Source organism: Aquarana catesbeiana, linkage group LG01 (assembly GCF_042186555.1).
Source record: "Aquarana catesbeiana isolate 2022-GZ linkage group LG01, ASM4218655v1, whole genome shotgun sequence".
In the NCBI taxonomy this organism is placed as follows: Eukaryota; Metazoa; Chordata; class Amphibia; order Anura; family Ranidae; genus Aquarana; species Aquarana catesbeiana.
In genome coordinates, this window is record NC_133324.1 from 244,693,939 (window position 1) to 244,712,515 (window position 18,577).

Below are 18,577 nucleotides of genomic sequence, written 5' to 3' on the forward strand. Positions count from 1 at the left end.
GAATGCCAATCAGCAGTGTTCAAACTCTAATCAAGAAGTAGAAAATGAGGGGTTCTGTTGAAACCAAATCACTTTCAGGTAGACCAACTAAAATTTCAGCCACAACTGCCAGGAAAGTTGTTCGGGATGCAAAGAAAAACCCATAAATAACTTCAGGTGAAATACAGGACTCTCTGAAAACATGTGGTGTGGCTGTTTCAAGATGCACAATAAGGAGGCACTTGAAGAAAGATGGGCTGCATGGTTGAGTCGTCAGAAGAAAGCCTTTACCACACAAGTGCCACAAAGTATCCTGCTTACAATACCCCAAACAGCACAGAGACAAGCCTCAAACCTTCTGGCACAAAGTCATTTGGAGTGATGAGACCAAAATTAAGCTTTTTGGCCACATCCATAAACACTTCATTTGGAGAAGAGTCAACAAGGCCTATGATGAAAGGTACACCATTCCTACTGTGAAACACGGAGGTGGATCGCTGATGTTTTGTGGATGTGTGAGCTACAAAGGCACAGGAAATTTGGTGGCAAGATGAATGCAGTATGTTATCAAAAAATACTAGAGGAACATTTGCATTCATCAGCCAGGAAGCTACGTATGGGACGTACTTGGACATTCCAACATGACAATAAACCAAAAACACAAGGCCAAGTCGACCTGTCATTGGCTATAACAGAATAAAGTGAAGGTTCTGGAGTGGCCATCTCAGTCTCCTGACCTCAATATCATTGAGCCACTCTGGGGAGATCTCAAACGTGCAGTTCATGCAAGACAGCTCAAGAATTTACAGGAACTGGAGGCTTTTTGCCAAGAGGAATGGGCAGCTTTACCATCTGAGAAGATGATGATAAAGAGCCTCATCCACAAATACCTCAAAAGACTTAAAGCTGTCATTGATGTTAAAGGGGGCAAAACATGGTATTAAAAACTGGGGTATGTAAACTTTTGATCAGGGTCTTTTTGGTAGTTTGTTGTGATTATGATTTAAAAAGAGTAAAAACAGTTGATTGATAATAAATGGCTTCAGCCAAACACTAACCATACGTGAAAGAGAAACGTTTTTGTGTTCTCATTAACATTCTCTGAAAAATGGCCAAGAAATAATAAATTCTGCCAGGGTATTTAAACTTATGAGCACGACTGTATATCTGGGAGAATACACATATAACATATATAAGCTTGTTATATTTGTATTCTCCCAGATATATACAAACTATTGAATATCTCTGCATATACAGTATTTATCACTTTGGATATTTTTTTTTATTCTCTTTCTTGTTTGTTTTAAAATTTTATATCAGCACCTACCCAGTTTGTCCTGAGGAAGCTACTAAACTGCGAAACGCGTTGACAAGCAAGCGTGAAGGCGTTGTTGAATCACACTTTCATACAGATTCAATTATCTATATATGTCTACAAGAGTACTTACTCGTATACAAAAGGATCCTGCCTTTATGTCTGCTGTATTGGGTATCTGTTGACCTTGCTACACAGTAGGGTGTTGTCCAATGTCTATATGTTCTTTTAATAATTTTGTAATAAAGCATTTCTTTTTTTATATACATCTTGCCTCATGATGTGCCTACAAAGTCTGCCATTTTTTGGGATATAGTCTCAATTCTTACATCGATTGGATGTTGGCATAGTGGGGGTCTTCCCTTTCTTTGCAAAATAGCTCGAGCTCTGTCAGATTGGATGGGAGAGCGTCTGTGAACAGCAATTTGTTTGCAAGTCTTGCCACAGAATCTCAATTGGATTTAGGTCTGGACTTTGGGCCATTCTAACACATGAATATGCTTTGTTCTAAACCATTCTATTGTAGCTTTGGCTGCATGTTTAGGGTCGTTGTCCTGCTAGGTGAACCTCTGCCCCAGTCTCAAGTCTCTTGCTGACTTTAACAGGTTTTCTTTTAATATTGCCCTGCATTTGGCTACATCCATCTTCCCATCAACTCTGACCAGCTTCCCTGTCCCTGCTGAAGAAAATCATCCCCATAACATTATGCTGCCACCACCATGTTTCACGGTGGGGATGGGTGTGTTCAGGGTGACGTGCAGTGTTAGTTTTCCGCCACACATACTGTTTTGCATTTAGGCTAAAAAGTTCAATTTTGGTCTCATTTGACCAGAGCACCTTCTTCCACGTTTGCTGTGTCACCCACATGGCTTCTTGCAAACTGCAAACGGGACTTCTTATGGCTTTCTTTCAACAATGGCTTTCTTTTTGCCACTTCTCCATAAAGGCCATATTTGTGGAGTGCACGACTAATAGTTGTCCTGTGGACAGATTCTCCTACCCGAGCTGAGGATCTTCGCAGCTCCTCCAGAGTTACCATGGGCCTCTTGGCTGCTTCTCTGAACAATGTTCTCCTTGTCTGGCCTGTCAGTTTAGGTGGACTGCCATGTCTTACTAGGTTTGCAGTTGTGCCATACTCTTTCCATTGTGGATTGAACAGTGCTCCATGAGATGTTCAAAGCTTAGGATATTTTTTATAACCTAACCCTGCTCTAAACTTCTCCACAACTTTTATCCCTGAGCCGTCTGGTGTGTTCCTTGGCCTTTTATGATACTGTTTGTTCACTAAGGTTCTCTAACAACCTCTGAGGATGTCACAGAACAGCTGTAGTTATACCAAGATTAAATTACACACAGGTGGACTCTGTTTACTAATTAGGAGACTTTTGAAGGCAATTGGTTCCACTAGATTTTAGTTAGGGGCATCAGAGTAAAGGGGGCTGTATACAAATGCACGCCACTTCATATATTTATTTGTTAAATATTTTGAAAGCCATTTATCATTTTCCTTCCACATTACAATTATGTGCCACTTTGTGTTGGTCTATCACATAATATCCCAATAAAATACATTTAAGTTTTTGGTTGTAACATGACAAAATGTGGAAGATTTCAAGGGGTATAAATATTTTTTCAAGGCACTGTAGGGCTATGCTGCTGCCTTTTAGGAGACTGGACAGGACAAATGAGCTATAAGGACAATCCAGTATAACTTCTTCCACTGGCAGCTTGCCTCAGGTTTTTTTTTTTTTTTTTTTGTGTGCTTAGTAAAATGGATATCTTTTCACTAGAGCTGCACGATTAAATCGTTAAGAATCAAAATTGCGAACTTTTTCCCTTCCCGATCTTCAAAACAGCCTGTCATGATTGTTTCTAACTAGTGCAGAGAGTTCTCACAGCTGAAAAAAAAAAAAAACAGGCAGCCTGCCAAGTTTTCACAATGTGCGAATACGTAGAAACAAAGTATCTTTTCGTTCTTTCTTCAAAGGAAAACTCCGGCTAAATGAGGGAGGTTTAACCATTTAAAGACCAAACCTTTTCTGACATTTGTTGCTTACAAGTAAAAATCATTATTTTTCTGCTAGAAAATTACTTGGAATACCCAAACATGATAGATCTAGATAGATATATATATATATATATATATATATATATATATATATATATATATATATAAAAAATAATATTTTTTCTATAATATATCTATTATAATTTTTTAGCAGAGACCCTAGAGAATAAATTGGTGGTTCTTGCAATATTTTATGTCACACCGTATTTGCTCAGTAGTCTTTCAAACGCAATTTTCTATAAAAAAAAAAATACACTTTGATGAATTAAAAAAAAAAAACTAAACAGTAAAGTTAGCCCAATTTTTTTGTATAATGTGAAAGATGATGTTACACCATGAGATTTGTGATCTTTATTCTAAGCAAAAAAAATCGGGATTCTCATTTTAGCCCAAAACATGCAGCTCTACCTTTCACTGTTCTGGGAGAAGCAAACTATTTTTTCCTCTTTTCGTTTTTCTTTTCTATCAAGATTTATCTCTATCGCCTATCTTCAGTTGCTGCAGAACCGTTGGGGCTCATTTTTCTGCTTCCGGATCTACTGTATCTTGGCTTTGACCTGGGGGGGCTGTACTTAGATGATAAGGAAGAAAATGCGAGACCAGTCTGAAATGTTGCCCTCTGGGCACATAGTGCAACATGGTGAGTGGGCTGCAGAGTGCTGTACATGTTCAGGGCCATTGTTCCCCCACTTGTCTGCATGCCATCCCTGAAGACTCCGTAGTGAGTTTGCCCATCAGGAGAGCGAACACCACTGGATATAGTTTGTTCCTAATATTCTACCTGTCTACCTGGTGGGAACTGCAGGATGAACACTTGCTCTGGTCCCCTATGGGTTGAACTAAGGAGCGTTACAATTTTTTCTGATTTGGTCCCAACAAGGTTTTGCTCAGGTGCCCAAACAAAGTCTGCTTAACTCCCTACTGGATGGGTGTACTGAACATGTGTGCCATCTTGGTACAAGCGCATGGCCCAGGCTCAGCCTCCCCCGCCTCCTTCACACCCACACCAGCACTGCAATCCAATAGGATATTTCTGGACTCCCTGCTGCCTCCAGTGATGAGTCACAGACAACATCAACCCTACCTGCTCTAAAGTGCCTGCCTTGCGTACCCCTTGTGGGTATTCCTCACTTTTATACTATGGCAAATTATAGGGGCAAGCGTCGCAGTCCTGCTCGTATAACATTCACCTAAGCATTCAGACTCAAACTGCCTGAACTACCAGCCTGAATCACTGCCGTCCTCAGAGGCCTTCTCAATCTGTTCAGGGGTAGCCCTCTCCTATTGGTTGTCAAGTGAGGAGTTTTATGATATATGTCCAAATTTATGGGGAGGTTTTCAGGCTTATTGAAGGCCTTAGACAAAAAACGGCCACAAGCAAGCTCTCTCATTCCCCCCCCCCCCCCGAATCCATGTTTGAGCTTCCTCTAGCCACATCGGCTTCTGCACATTCTGATAAGGATGGTAACTTGTCTGTTTTTTAGGACTTGATACATGAGGTTCAATTATATTTACCCTAAGCGTAAGCATACCATTACGATCCTTATTGACACGTGGGCACATTCCTTGATCTAGAACAACCTGCATCAACCTTGCCAAAGGTTACCAGCTTGGGCTCTCTGAAATTGGTTCAGCCGCCTAAAACCTTTCCTGTACACGTGCTTTTACAGCTTGTCTTGTACAGTCACTGTCCTCATCTTGAAAAGATCTTCGCCCCCTTCTATGCGTTTTGCCTAGCAATGTCCTCTTGACAAGGGTTTTGTAAAAAAAAAAAAGTGGGCTGTCTCTGCTGTAGACCCAGCCATTTCTCGGCTTAAGGCCTTATAGTAGACATAGTGTTTAGAACCCTGTGAATAAAGGGCTGAAAACCCTATCGAAGGCCTTGTTCTTCCTTTTTAGGCCCTGCCATGCAACCTGCTGTTGTGACTATGTCCATCTGCCCGACTCTAGCTGTCTGATTTAAGGCCATGTCTTATGATCCTCATTCTACACTGACAGATCCTTATGTCCTCCAACTAGTGGAGCTCCTGCCCGTAACCCTGCGCTATTGTATTAATACGATAGGGGACACTTTTCACCAAATATCCAGAATTGCCCTCTTTTCAGTGCATATGTGGAGCACCCTTAAGGCTTAAATGTTGATCTGTGAAGCACCAGTGCAAGAATCATTTCTGAGGATGGCCTTTGCTGGAAAGCACCCTTTTTTGTTGAATTCCTGGAAAACTTTATCAAGGAAGTCTGAGGAACAGCATCCTTTTGCACCAGAAAAAGAAGGCAACACCTCCAGTGGGTTAATTTTCTACTGATACAAGAAAAAATTCCTCTGGTTTCCCTCAGGCCGTTAGAGTCAACGGCCAAGCCTGAATCTCAGTTCTGCTGTAAGCCCCGAACCCCCAAATCCACCAAGTCCTCCTTCCACTTGTCAGAGTAGGGGGACTTCTGCTTGACTTTGCAGCTAGTCTGGTCCAAGGACATTTCAGATGCTTGGATCTGGAATGTTGTGTCTAGGAGCTACAAACTAGAATTTCCATCTCTGCCTCCACCGTTTCATGGTATCAAGCTTGCCAACATCTCGACAAAGATTAGCCGACCTCCCCACTTCTCTGGCGCATCTCCTCTCACAATTGTCCCAGAAAGAGAGGTTTCAGGGTATCTATTCAAACCCATTCACTGTCCCCAGGGCAAAGGGGTATCAGCTGCATCTTGAATCTTACATTTTTCATCACTTTCCTCCAGATACAGAAGTTTTGTAAGGAATTTTCCAGGTCGTTTAATGCTTCCTTCTGTCCTGGGGACTTTCTGGCCTCTGTGGACATCAAGGAAGCCTACTTCCAAGTCCCCATCCTTCTGGTGCATCAATGCTACCTGCATTTTGCTGTGGGTATGCAACATTACTAATCTGTTGTTCTTTCCTTTGGCCTGTTACACAGCATCTCAGGTTTTCACCAAGCTACTATTCCCTGTTCTTGTTCTGCTCTGCTCTTTGAGGGAGCAATCAGCTTGATTCTTGTCAGCCAATGTCCTCCGGACCATGCAGATCCTACAGAGATTTGAGTGGTACCTAAACCTCCAAAAACCAGTTCTTGAGTATCTGGGCCTAGTCTTTGATACAGTCCTGTTCAAAGTTACCCCCCCCCCCCAGTCTGTCAGCAAATAAATTGGTCAGGTGTGAAGAAATGCTGTAAAGCAAGAATGCTTTCAAAAATTTAGGGTCAGGTGTATGATTTAACCAATTATACCAAGCAGGTGCTAATGATCATCAATTTCATATATAGGTTGAAACAGTCATTAACGGAAAAGGAAACAGCTGTGTAGGAGGCTTAAAACTGGGCGAGGAACAGCCAACCTCTGCTATTAAGGTGAGCTTGTGGAAGACCGTTTCTTGTCACAGGTAATTTACCATGGCAAGACTGAGCACAGCAACAAGACACAAGGTAGTTATACTGCATCAGCAAGGTCTTTCCCAGGCAAAGATTTCAAGGCAGACTAGGGTTTTAAGATGTGCTGTTCAAGCTCTTTTGAAGGAGCACAACCAACAGGCAACATTGAGAACCGTAGATGCAGTGGTCGGCCAAGGAAACTGTAGCTAGACATGTGCACAAAATTAGTTCGTTTTAGTTTTCGTTTCATTAATTTTTTTTTTTTTTTTGTGTTTTCTTTTTTTTTTCGTTTTTCGTGTCATTCCTTATGATCGAAATTCGTTATTTTCGAATTAATTCGAAATCCGGAAATTCGAAATCCTGGAAATTCAAAATCCTGGAAATTCAAAAATACGAAAATTCTAAAATAAAGAGAATCCAAAAATAAGAACGAAGATCCGAAAATTCAAAAATCCGAAATAATAACTAATAACTATTAAATTCTAGGTATTGAAATTTCCTTTCAAATTTGGCTGTTAGTGAACGTAACAAATACGAATTTATCCAAAGTTAAGAATTATCTGAAATAATGAATGCCGCATCTAAACGAATGGTACTTAACAAATTAATAATAACAAAGTTTTTATTATTACTTTTATTAATTTGTTACATTCCATTTGTTTAGATGTTGCATTCGTTATTTTGGATAATTCGTAACTTCGGATAAATTCGTATTCATTACGTTCACTAATGGCCAAATTTGAAAGGAAATTCCAATACCTATAATTTAATAGTAATAGTTATTATTAGTAAGTTTGGTTACTATTTCAGATTTTTTAATTTTTGGGTTTTCAAATTTTCGGATTTCCATTCTTATTTTAAAATTTTTGCTTTTCGAATTTTCGGTTTTCAGATTCCCGAATTTTGTCGAAAAACAAATTCAGAACGAAACGAATTACACGTGTCTAAATGTAGCAGATGAAAGACAAATCATGCTTATAACGCTTCAACTTTGGAAGATGTCCAGCAGTGCCATCAGCACAGAACTGGCGGAAACCAGTGGGTCCTAGGTACACCCATCTACTGTCCAGAGAAGTCTGGCCAGAAGTAGTCTTTGTGTAAGAATTGTGGCCAAAAAGCCGCACCTCCAAGGTGGAAACAAAGCTACTACTCAATTATGCACGAAAACCTAGGAACTGGGGTGCAGAAAAATGGCAGCAGGTGCTTGGGACCAAGTCAAAATTTGAAATATTTGGCTGTAGCAGGAGGCAGTTTGCCAAAGAGCTGGAGAGTGGTAAGATATTGATTGTCTGCAGGCAACAGTAAAGCATGGTGCATGGTGGAGGTACCTTGCAAGTTTGGGGCTGCATTTCTGCAAATGGTGTTGGATATTTGGTCATGATCAATGGTGTCGTCAATGCTGAGACATGCAGGGAGATACTTGCCCATCGTGCCATACCATCAGGAGGGCTTGTGATTGGCCCAAAATGTATTCTGCAACTGGACAATGACTCCAAACATACAGCCAATGTCATAAAGAACTATCTTCAACATAAAGAACAACAAGGAGTCCTGGGAGTGATGGATTGGTCCCCACAGAACCCTAATCTCAGCGTCTGTCAGGGATTACATGAAGGGGGCAGCCTACATTCACAGAAGATCTGTAGTTTGTTCTCCAAAATGTTTGGAACAAGCTACCTGCCAAGCTCCTTCAAAAACTGTGTGCAAGTGTACCTAGAAGTAGTGATATACACTTATATAGAGGACATTATATATAATGTATACAACACAATAGCACTTATGGTTTTACAATACAACTGTAGGTGGTCACATTCTTTTAGCAATGTATGTGTCTTGTCATATGTGTGTGTTTTTTACATATAGCTTTCCATCACTTTTTCATACCATTAAAGTTTTGCCTTATTGAGATGTACGGTGGGCTGTGAGTTTTTTGTTTTGTCAAATGTGGAGGTGGTTGAGCTAAATTCAGGTTTTTTTATTCTTGAGTTACACATGGCCACACCATTTACATTCCATTTTGTTAGATGATAAAAAAAAAAACTATTAGCACTTCTATTTTTGAAGGCATCCTTAATTGACAGCATTTTTTCACACCTGCCTAAAACTTTTGCATAGTTATTTTCCAAAGATTGTTTGCCTGTTACTCATTAGTAAAGTCAATTGTACAGGATGATGCTCACATTGCTCCCCTGTACATTCCCCAATGACACTGGATCTCAACCTGGTTCTGTCAGCTTTATAAAAAATGCAGTTTAAACCTATATTCTTTTGCTTACTCTCACTAGGTTGCCTTCCTAGATGTCATAACCTGGTGACCTGCAAATGGACCCTTCCTTGCGTTACACAGGGATAAGGTTGTTTTGAATGCCTCTTTCTTTCCAATTTCATTTCCTCAACTCCTATGATTGCTTTGCTTTAAAACTGAGGCAGGCTGGGAGTGGGAGGGGTTAAACTGAGCTGTCTTTACAGCCCTTGTTTGCCAGTGTCCAATTTCCTGAAGGCAGCAGCATAACCCTATGTTAATGAATGCTTGTTCTGTGTCCTGTAATGTACTCCAGCAAAATGATTTTACAGGTAAGAAAAATATTCTATTTATTTTTCTCGGATTTGTTCTGTATTTGCAAAGCTCTGTTTGTACAGGAAAAACAGAAACTGCATGACTTGAGTATCTAGGGGGCTGGCTAGTGATAATTTATTATATATTGCATATAGTCAAAAGCTATACATAGACCATTTGTTTTTATGCTGTCATTTTAGCAAGCAATTGACATACACTGCTGGTAGCTTGCATACTGTGAATACTGCACACTGGAAGTCTGTGAAATCTGGAACACTGTGTACTGGTCAACCAGTTGACAACAAAGCCAAAGAGATGGAGAATAAACATGAAACTTCATATGTGCCAAACAGGTAGGTAAACAAAGAAAAGAAGAAGGTATTACTTAGGAAAAGTGCGTACATAGTGTAAGGATTCTGGGCCTTTAGGCTCCAGGCCTAGTCAACATCACAATAAAACGAGCCATATGCATTACATTCTACTTGTACCCTCCACTGAATTTCTTCCTACACACTATTTATTATTGGGTAGTTTAATCCTACATTTGTAGGTCATGGAAGATATGATATTGGGATATATAACCACTTTCTGCACCTGTGTACCTCTTTTACATTTTTAGTTATGAGAATGTTGAATCAGCAGTTATGTTGTCATTCCATATAACAAACATGTAATACATGTATCAATTTTCACGACAAGCAAGGCTTTCCTTTGGCAATATTGTATTGTGAGATTTAAAAAAAGACCCCTCCGCCCCTCCAAAAAAAACACCCTTTTAGGGCCAGGTTCACACTGCAACGCGCATGACCGTGTAGTCATGCAGAGGGGAGAGGGGAATTGCCAGGCTAAACAATTAGAGCTCAAAAAAGCTCAAAAGCCTGTAGGAGCAGCTTCTTTGAGATGCAGTGTGCATGAGCCTTTAGTTTATTTTAAAATAGGAATTTCAAAGCATAGCAAAGGTATTTATATATGAAACAAAGTTTCTTTTTTTCAGTTCTGTGTGTTGCTACTAATAAAACACTGCTAATATGAACAAATGAAACAAATAAAAAAAATTGTTAGCATTGAAAACCATATTCTGAAAAGAAATGTCCTGCACAAACTACTGTACTTACTACAAACCCTTCCTATTGGTATACCCTTCACCTATATCTGATCCATAAAAACTGAAATAAAATTCCTACAGGCCTACAAATCCCCTCACAAATTTCCAACTCCATAATCCAACTATCCAAATTCACAGAATTCATGTTCCCTGATCCTGTCTGCTATCACCGGGCAGTACAGCTGACTAGATTACTCAACTGGAATAAACATTCATCCTTTAAGAGATTAGTTGATGTTGAACAAGAAGCAACCTCTATTCCCCTCTTAGCCCTAGTACGGATTCCTAAAAACCTTCCACCCCAAAATGAAATTGCATCTTCTTATAGGAACCATGCTAAAAGTTATTCAAAATGACTCCATATCTAAATCTTTTGTAGTCGCAAATGAGTCTGACACCAGGGGTCATAGATCTGGAGTATACCCCTGCTATCCTATATCACCAGTTCAAACTTTTGCTACAATATTGGACTCTATTGCTTTCTGACTCAAGGGTCTCTGAGAACCATCACAGATATTTAACAGACGATAGACCCTTTGTTGAAGAGGTGGCAAGTCACACAGACCCACCACTTCATTAACTCCCTCAAATCTAGTAAAATGGGTTTAAATGATATTATAGAGGCTTCAATAGTTTAGGTGAATAGAGATAAATAGTGGTGGTTCATTTTGAAGTAAAAAGTTTACCTTCAAATAAAGTAAAGAATACATGTGAAATTTGGATTTCTAGATGATGGTGCTGTCGGGCATTCACATTTTCAAGGTTTCTATAGTAACAGTGGTCCCTTTGGAGGATTTTTTGGGAAAACAAATGGTGCCAGTATGGTGCTCATCAGTTTACATACCCAGGCAGAATTTATGATTTCTTGGTCATTTTTCAGAGAATATGAATAACACAAAAACATTTCTTTCACTCATGGTTAGTGTTTTGACCCTGCTGATTTTGGCCTGATAACATGCACACAAGTTGACACAAAGGGGTTTGAATGGCTATTAAAGGTAACCATCCTCACCTGTGATCTGTTTGCTTGTAATTAGTGTGTGTGTATAAAAGGTCAATGCGTTTCTAGACTCCTGACCCTTGCATCTTTCATCCAGCGCTGCATGGATCCTGAGTCATGGGGAAAGCAAAAGAATTGTCAAAGGATCTGTGGGAAAAGGTAGTTGAACTGTATAAAACAGGAAAGGGTTATAAAAAGATATTCATGGAATTAAGAATGCCAATCAGCAGTGTTCAAACTCTAATCAAGTATTGGAAAATGAAGGGTTCTGTTGAAATCAAACCACGGTCAGGTAGACCAACTCAAATTTCAGCCACAACTGCTAGGAAAATTGTTTGGGATGCAACGAAAAACCCACAAATAACTTCAGGTGAAATACAGGATTCTCTGAAAATATGGTGTGGCTGTTTCAAGATGCACAATAAGGAGGCACTTGAAGAAAGATGGGCTGCATGGTCGAGTCGCCAGAAGAAAGCCATTACTATGCAAATGCCACAAAGTATCCGGCTTACAATATGCCAAACAGCACAGAGACAAGCAACAAACCTTCTGGCACAAAGTCGTTTGGAGTGATGAGACCAAAATTGAGCTTTTTGGCCATAACCATAAACGCTACATTTAGAGAGGAGTTAACAAGGCCTATGATGAAAGGTATGGAGGTGGATCGCTGATGTTTTGGGGATGTGTGAGCTACAAAGGCACAGTAAATTTGGTCAAAATTGTTGGCAAGATGAATGCAGTATGTTATCAAAAAATACTGGAGGAACATTTGCATTCATCAGCCAGGAAGCTGTGCATGGGACGTACTTGGACATTCCAACAGGCCAAGTCGACCTGTCATTGGCTACAGCAGAATAAAGTGAAGGCCATCTCAGTATCCTGACCTCAATATCATTGAGCAACTCTGGGGAGATCTCAAACGTGCAGTTCATGCAAGACAGCCAAAGAATTTACAGGAACTGGAAGCTTTTTGCCAAGAGGAATGGGCAGCTTTACCATCTGAGAAGATAAAGAGCCTCATCCACAAATGCCACAAAAGACTTCGAGCTGTCATTGATGTTAAAGGGGGCAATACACGGTATTAAGAACTGGGGTATGTAAACTTTTGATCAGGGTCATTTGGGTACTTTCTGTTGCCATTATGATTTAAAGAGTACACAGTTGATTGATAATAAATGGATTCAGCCAAACACTAACCATGAGTGAAAGAAAAGTTTTTGTGTTATCATTCATATTCTCTGAAAAATTGCCAAGAAATCATAAATTCTGCCAGGGTATGTAAACTTATGAGCACAACTGTACATGCATGTGTGCATGATTATGCAGTATGCATTTTTTTTCCGCCTGTAAACACTTATCAAATATGCCTGTGAATGCCTAGGTGTGCATAGCAAACATAGGGGTACTTTTAGAAGCTTAAAAAAAATAAGCAGCAGCGTTTTTTAATCTGAGTGCTTGAGACCTAAAAGTTTTGAGACAACTCAAAATGGCACTAATACCTCACACATGCCTCGTAGTGACTTTCAGAAAAACAGTACATCAGGATTACCCTGGTGTGCTAGTTGAGTGTTTAAAGGATAAGTTCACCTTTAATAACATGTTACATATTACACCCATTTTTATGGTGTAACATGTTACTAACCGAGCAGCCCCCAGTTTTCTCCTAGCACCCACTGTCACAATTTAATAAAAAAAATGGCCGTGCGGGCCTCTGCCCACCCAGGCGCATCACTCATTCACAGAGTTTGGTGAATGAGAGAACTACAACTACTGTCATCCATTGCGGCTGACGGCTTGTAGTTCTCAATAACCACATGAACCACCAGGGTGCCGATGAGCGCTCTTGGTTGTTCATTCATGCTTCCTGTCTTTCAGTAACTGCCTGCCTGTACAAGATACGAGCAGACCGCTACACTGACAAGTCTGCAGGAGCCTGAGATTGCACCCATGATTTTTTTTTTTTTTTTAAAGTGAACTTATCCTTTAATTCATAGCACACAAAAAATGTATATTAAGTTACCCATGTTTTATAATATTATTACCAGAATAAGTGTCCATATTGGAAGATTTCTCCCTTATTCCTTTTCAGGTGACAAAACATTATTTTGGATTTTCCATAATTTTTAGTCCTGTTGGATAGTTTAATATTTTGATGACTGTTTAGCTGCAGAACTAAGGCTTCCATCATGCACAAACCTAATTACAAATCATACTTGGGACAAGGTTATTATACTGTTACCTGACATTGGTTAGATTTCATTACTCTAATAGTGTTCACACTGCCAATTGAAATAAATCTTTAACATATATCTAAATATACATCTTTTCTAAATGTATTTCTACATCTACCTATAAATCTTTTTCCTCCTTCTCCAGTGATCTCCTTTTGGAGAATACCTGTCACAGGTTCTCCTAATCATCTTCAGTTCTCTTTCTACTACCTGTGAGACTACTCTGCTATGGGTGTTGCCAACTTTCGCGCTCTTCCTGTTCTAAGCTCAAACTTTCTGCTGCTTTTAATGGATCACAGTTTTTTTTTTATTTTCACTTTCAGCATATTTGTTTGGCGAGCTTCTACTGGGTTCATGTCTGTTTTTGGGCTTGTCTCTTGAGCTGTATCTCTGGTGTTGCAGATTACTCTGCCATGCCTCCTTAATACTTTTTCCTGTACATATAATTGTCCACTACTTTTCCTATTTCAGCCCTGAATCAGCCTGGGCGGCCATCTTCCCTAGGCAACATGATGCGCTGTCACTTGCCTTTAGTGACAGGATTTAAACACCTGCCTGACATTTTTTAGCTGGAACTTTGACATTTGCATGTGATGATGTCATCAAATGTGGGTGACAATGATGGGAAGTGTACAGGGTGTACATCCATGGCCAAGTTTTGAGCATGACACAAATATATATTTTCCCAAAGTCTGCTGCTTCAGTGTTTTTATCTTTTTGTCAGATGTTACTATGGTATACTGAAGTATAACTAGAAGCATTTCATAAGTGTCAAAGGCTTTTATTGACAATTACATTATGTTTATGTAAAGAGTCAATATTTAAGTGTTGACCCTTCTTTTTCAAGACCTCTGCAATTCACCCTGGCATGCTGTCAATCAACTTCTGGGCCACATCTTGGCAGCCCATTCTTGCATAACCAATGCTTGAAGTTTGTTAGAATTTTTGTGTTTTTTGTTTTTGTTTTGTTTGTTTTGTTTTTCACCCACCTCTTGGGGGATTGACCACAAGTTCTCAATTAGATTAAGGTCTGGGGAGTTTCATGACCATGGACCCAACATTTGGATGCTTTCTTCCCCAAGCCACTTAGTTATCACTGATGCCTTATGGCAAGGTGCTCCATCATGCTGGAAAAGGCATTGTTTGTCACCAAACTGTTCTTGGATGGTTGGGAGAACTTGCTCTCGCAGGATGTTTTTGTACCATTCTTTATTCATGGCTGTGTTCTTAGGCAAAATTGTGAGTGTGCCCACTCCCTTGGCTGAGAAGCAACCCCTACTGTTGGCATGACACAGGACTAATGGTAGCGCTCCCCTTTTCTTCTCCGGACAAGTTTTTTTTCCGGATGCCCCAAACAATTGGAAAGGGGATTCATCAGAAAAAATGACTTTACTACAGTCCTCAGCAGTCCAGTCCCTGTACCTTTTGCAGAATATCAGTCTGTCCCTGATTTTCCTGGATAGAAGTGGCTTCTTTGCTGCCCTTCTTAATAAATACCAGGCCATCCTCCAAAAGTCTTCACCTCACTGTGCGTGCAGATCCACTCACACCTTCCTGCTGCCATTGTTGAGCAGTTCTGCACTGGTGATGCCCCGATTCCGCAGCTGAATCAACTGTAGGAGAGGATCCTGGTGCTTGTTGGACTTTCTTGGGCACCCTGAAGCCTTCTTCACAAATGTGGTGGAAATGTTTTTTTATGGGATTAAGTTAATTTTCATGGCAAAGAGGGACTTTGCAATTAATTGCAATTCATCTGATCGTTCGTCATAACATTCTGGAGTATATGCAAATTACCTTCATAAAAACTGAGGCAGTAGACTTTGTGAAAATGTATATTTGTCATTTTCAAAACTTTTGGCCACGGCTGTCAATGTTGTGTTGCTTCACTTTACTGTCCAGAGGAAGACAATCTTCTGCTTCATCGAAACATCAAAATAAAACGTCATCACCTTTCAAGACCCATGAGTGCTGCTTTATCTTTTGGACTACATGTACCAGTTCATCTTAATATTTACCCTATAGGTCTGCTTTATTATATTGATAATGTAGAGATTATTATGATTAATAATTAACCCAATAATAATAAAATGTCATTATTATTGTTAAGGTACCATTCCCCACCAGAAAAGGATGCTTTACATGATTATATGGCAGCTAAACCCAAGACAGAAGACAGTAGTACACAGGAGAGTCCAATTCTAAAAGCCTTAAGAGACTATGAAGAAGAGAAGGGGCTGAAAGGATGGAATAAGGAAAGCTCATTTCAAAGTAAGTTGGCACATCATCCACATTAATCATGCAAACACATTTCTTCTGTGCTGCTCCAACACTTCTAGTCATTTAGCAGTGTATAAACAATACGGTGCATTTAATGGAACACAACAGAGGTAATTTATAACTCTGTCACAGACTGAAAACTGGACAATGCTGCCCTTTATATTTTTGTCTGAGGCTTTTGTGTTTTTTCCTAAGTGTATATTAAATCAGAATGCACAATTATGCCTTTGTGAGGGAAGTAGCAAAACTGCAAATTGGTAGTTTAGTTATATATTACCTGCTTTTAAGCTGTTGGCTTTATAATCTTTCAGTGGCCTCTAACAAAGCAACACTATCTAGAAATGGATGAGAGAAATGGTTCTGGTAGGGAGCAAAAAGACCCTGAACCACGTTAAACTTTTGCCCAAAAAGTTAATCACTGACCAATTTAAAAATAATTCTATTATGGAATGAAAAGATGCCTCTAGGGCAGTGGTCATCAACCCTGTCCTCAGGGCCCACTAACAGGCCAGGTTTGCTAGATAACTGAAATACATCACAGGTGATATAATTTGCTGCTCAGTGATTTCAGTATTCTTGTCTGCATCTCCCCAAGGTAATACATAAAACCTGGCCTGTTAGTGGGCCCTGAGGACAGGGTTGATGACCACTGCTCTAGAGCATGGGTAGGCAACCTGGGGCACTCCAGCTGTTGCAGAACTACAAGCCCCATCATGCCTCTGGGAGTAATTGTAACTGCCGGCCTTGCAATGCCTCATGGGAAATCTGAAATTGAATCTGTTAAATACATTTTGGAAAGTGTTTAGTTTTTGAGTTCCGTAAGTGTAAAAACAAATACCTGATTTTCTGAAATCCCCTGGTCATGGTTGCAGGAAAGTAATTAGCTTGATTCAACCATCAAAACAGACAGTTTTGACAGCTAAAATCCTCCCGTTGAGCCATTGTTTTCTCCCGGCAGGTGGGCGAGGGAAGCCGCCCCCGCCAGGAGAACTCCGTGATTATTGCTAGTGGGTATACTAGCTGCTAGCTATAATAAAAGGGGAAATCCAGCAGGCTGGTTGTGCCTAAGTTGATCGATCAACTTTTCTAAATTCAGCCTGCCCATACATGGTTCAAACCATCTATGGCCGGCCTTAATTCTTACAGCTGCGAAGCAGACAAACGCTAAGGCCTGGAAGTGCCACACCCTTAGTACAATTTAACCTCTTCCCGCCGAGCGTACGCAGATGTGCGTACTCGGCTTTCCGGGGTTATACCGGGATGATGCCCGCAGCTGCAGGCATCATCCCGGTACCGTTGTTTAGAGTCGGCGATCGGCTATCCAGATATAACAACTGAGGCGGCTAAAAGCCGCTTGGCTGTTATACCGGAGCAGCGGGAGGGGACGTCCCGCCGCCTCTCGCCGCTCTCACCGGGCCTCCCGTGCCAACGGGAGGCCCGGTGACCAATCCGGTGTCTCTGGGGGCGGGCTGGAACAAAGCTGTGGGCGGCTTCGTTCCAGCCTCCTTATTGTAAACGCGGAAACGACGTCATGACGTCACTTCCTGTTTACTCGGCTGCCAATGGCGCCGGTTTTAAAAAGATACACAGTATTCAGAATCGCCGTTTTCGGCGATCTGAAAACTGTGAAGTGCAAAGGAGGGATGGGGGGGTCTTTTAGACCCCCCCATCCCTCCATAAAGAGTACCTGTCACCACCTAATACTGTCACAAGGGATGTTTACATTCCTTGTGACAGCAATAAAAGTGATCAAAAAAAAATTTTTTTTAAACACATTTTATAAAAATAAATAAGAAAAAATTTTTTTTGAAAGTGCCCCCGTCCCCGCGAGCTCGCGCAGCAAAGAAAACGCATACGGAAGTCGCGCCCGCATATGTAAACGGTGTTCAAATCACACGTGAGGTATCGCCGCGATCATCAGAGCGAGAGCAATAATTCTAGCACTAGACCTCCTCTGTAACTCTAACCTGGTAACCGTAAAAAAAATTTAAAGCGTCGCCTATGGAAATTCTTAGGTACCGTAGTTTGTCGCCATTCCACGAGTGCGTGCAATTATAAAGCGTGACATGTTTGGTATCTAGTTACTCTGCGTAACATCATCTTTCACATTATACAAAAAAATTGGGGTAACTTTACTGTTTGGATTTTTTAAAATTCATGGAAGTGTCCCTTTTCCCAAAAATTTGCATTTAAAACACTGCTGCACAAATACCGTGTGACATAAAATATTGCAACAATCGCCATTTTATTCTCTAGATTCTCTGCTAAAAAAAAATATATAATGTTTGGGGGTTCTAAGTAATTTTCTAGCAAAAAATACGGATTTTAACTTGTAAACACCAAATTTCAAAAATAGGCTTAGTCATGAAAGGGTTAAACCAGATTCAGAATCACTTAAGTAATGTTACATGAGAAGATGCCAGATTTTCTGATGCCATCACCAATTTTTTTTTGACATTGCAACCTTCGGCTGAACTTTACTTTCTCACACCACATCCGCTTCCCCCTCCTCTCTCTCTCTCTCTCCACCCCATGTCTGATTCCTCTCAACCCCTCTTTCCCTGGGCATTTACAATGTCAGCGCCCTCGTGGAGGATCTTCTGTTTTGCTTATGCTCTGATATGCAACTCTATCGTTTTTGTTTGTATGTTTCTATACCATGGCC

At 40.4% G+C, this 18,577-nt stretch overlaps 1 protein-coding gene across 5 annotated transcripts in view; it reads left to right on the forward strand.

The window, feature by feature from the left end:
- The window catches only part of MPHOSPH9 (M-phase phosphoprotein 9), a 154,207-nt gene that overhangs the window by 114,037 nt on the left and 21,593 nt on the right, over window positions 1–18,577 (forward strand). For all 5 annotated transcript variants that reach the window (XR_012243919.1, XM_073627300.1, XM_073627269.1 and 2 more), the window contains 2 exons: window positions 9,500–9,652; window positions 15,743–15,903. Coding sequence is in view for 4 of the 5 variants with exons in the window: in XM_073627300.1 (XP_073483401.1) it covers window positions 9,500–9,652; window positions 15,743–15,903 (314 nt within the window). In the remaining variant the exon portion in view is untranslated. The remainder of the gene's footprint in view (window positions 1–9,499; window positions 9,653–15,742; window positions 15,904–18,577) is intronic.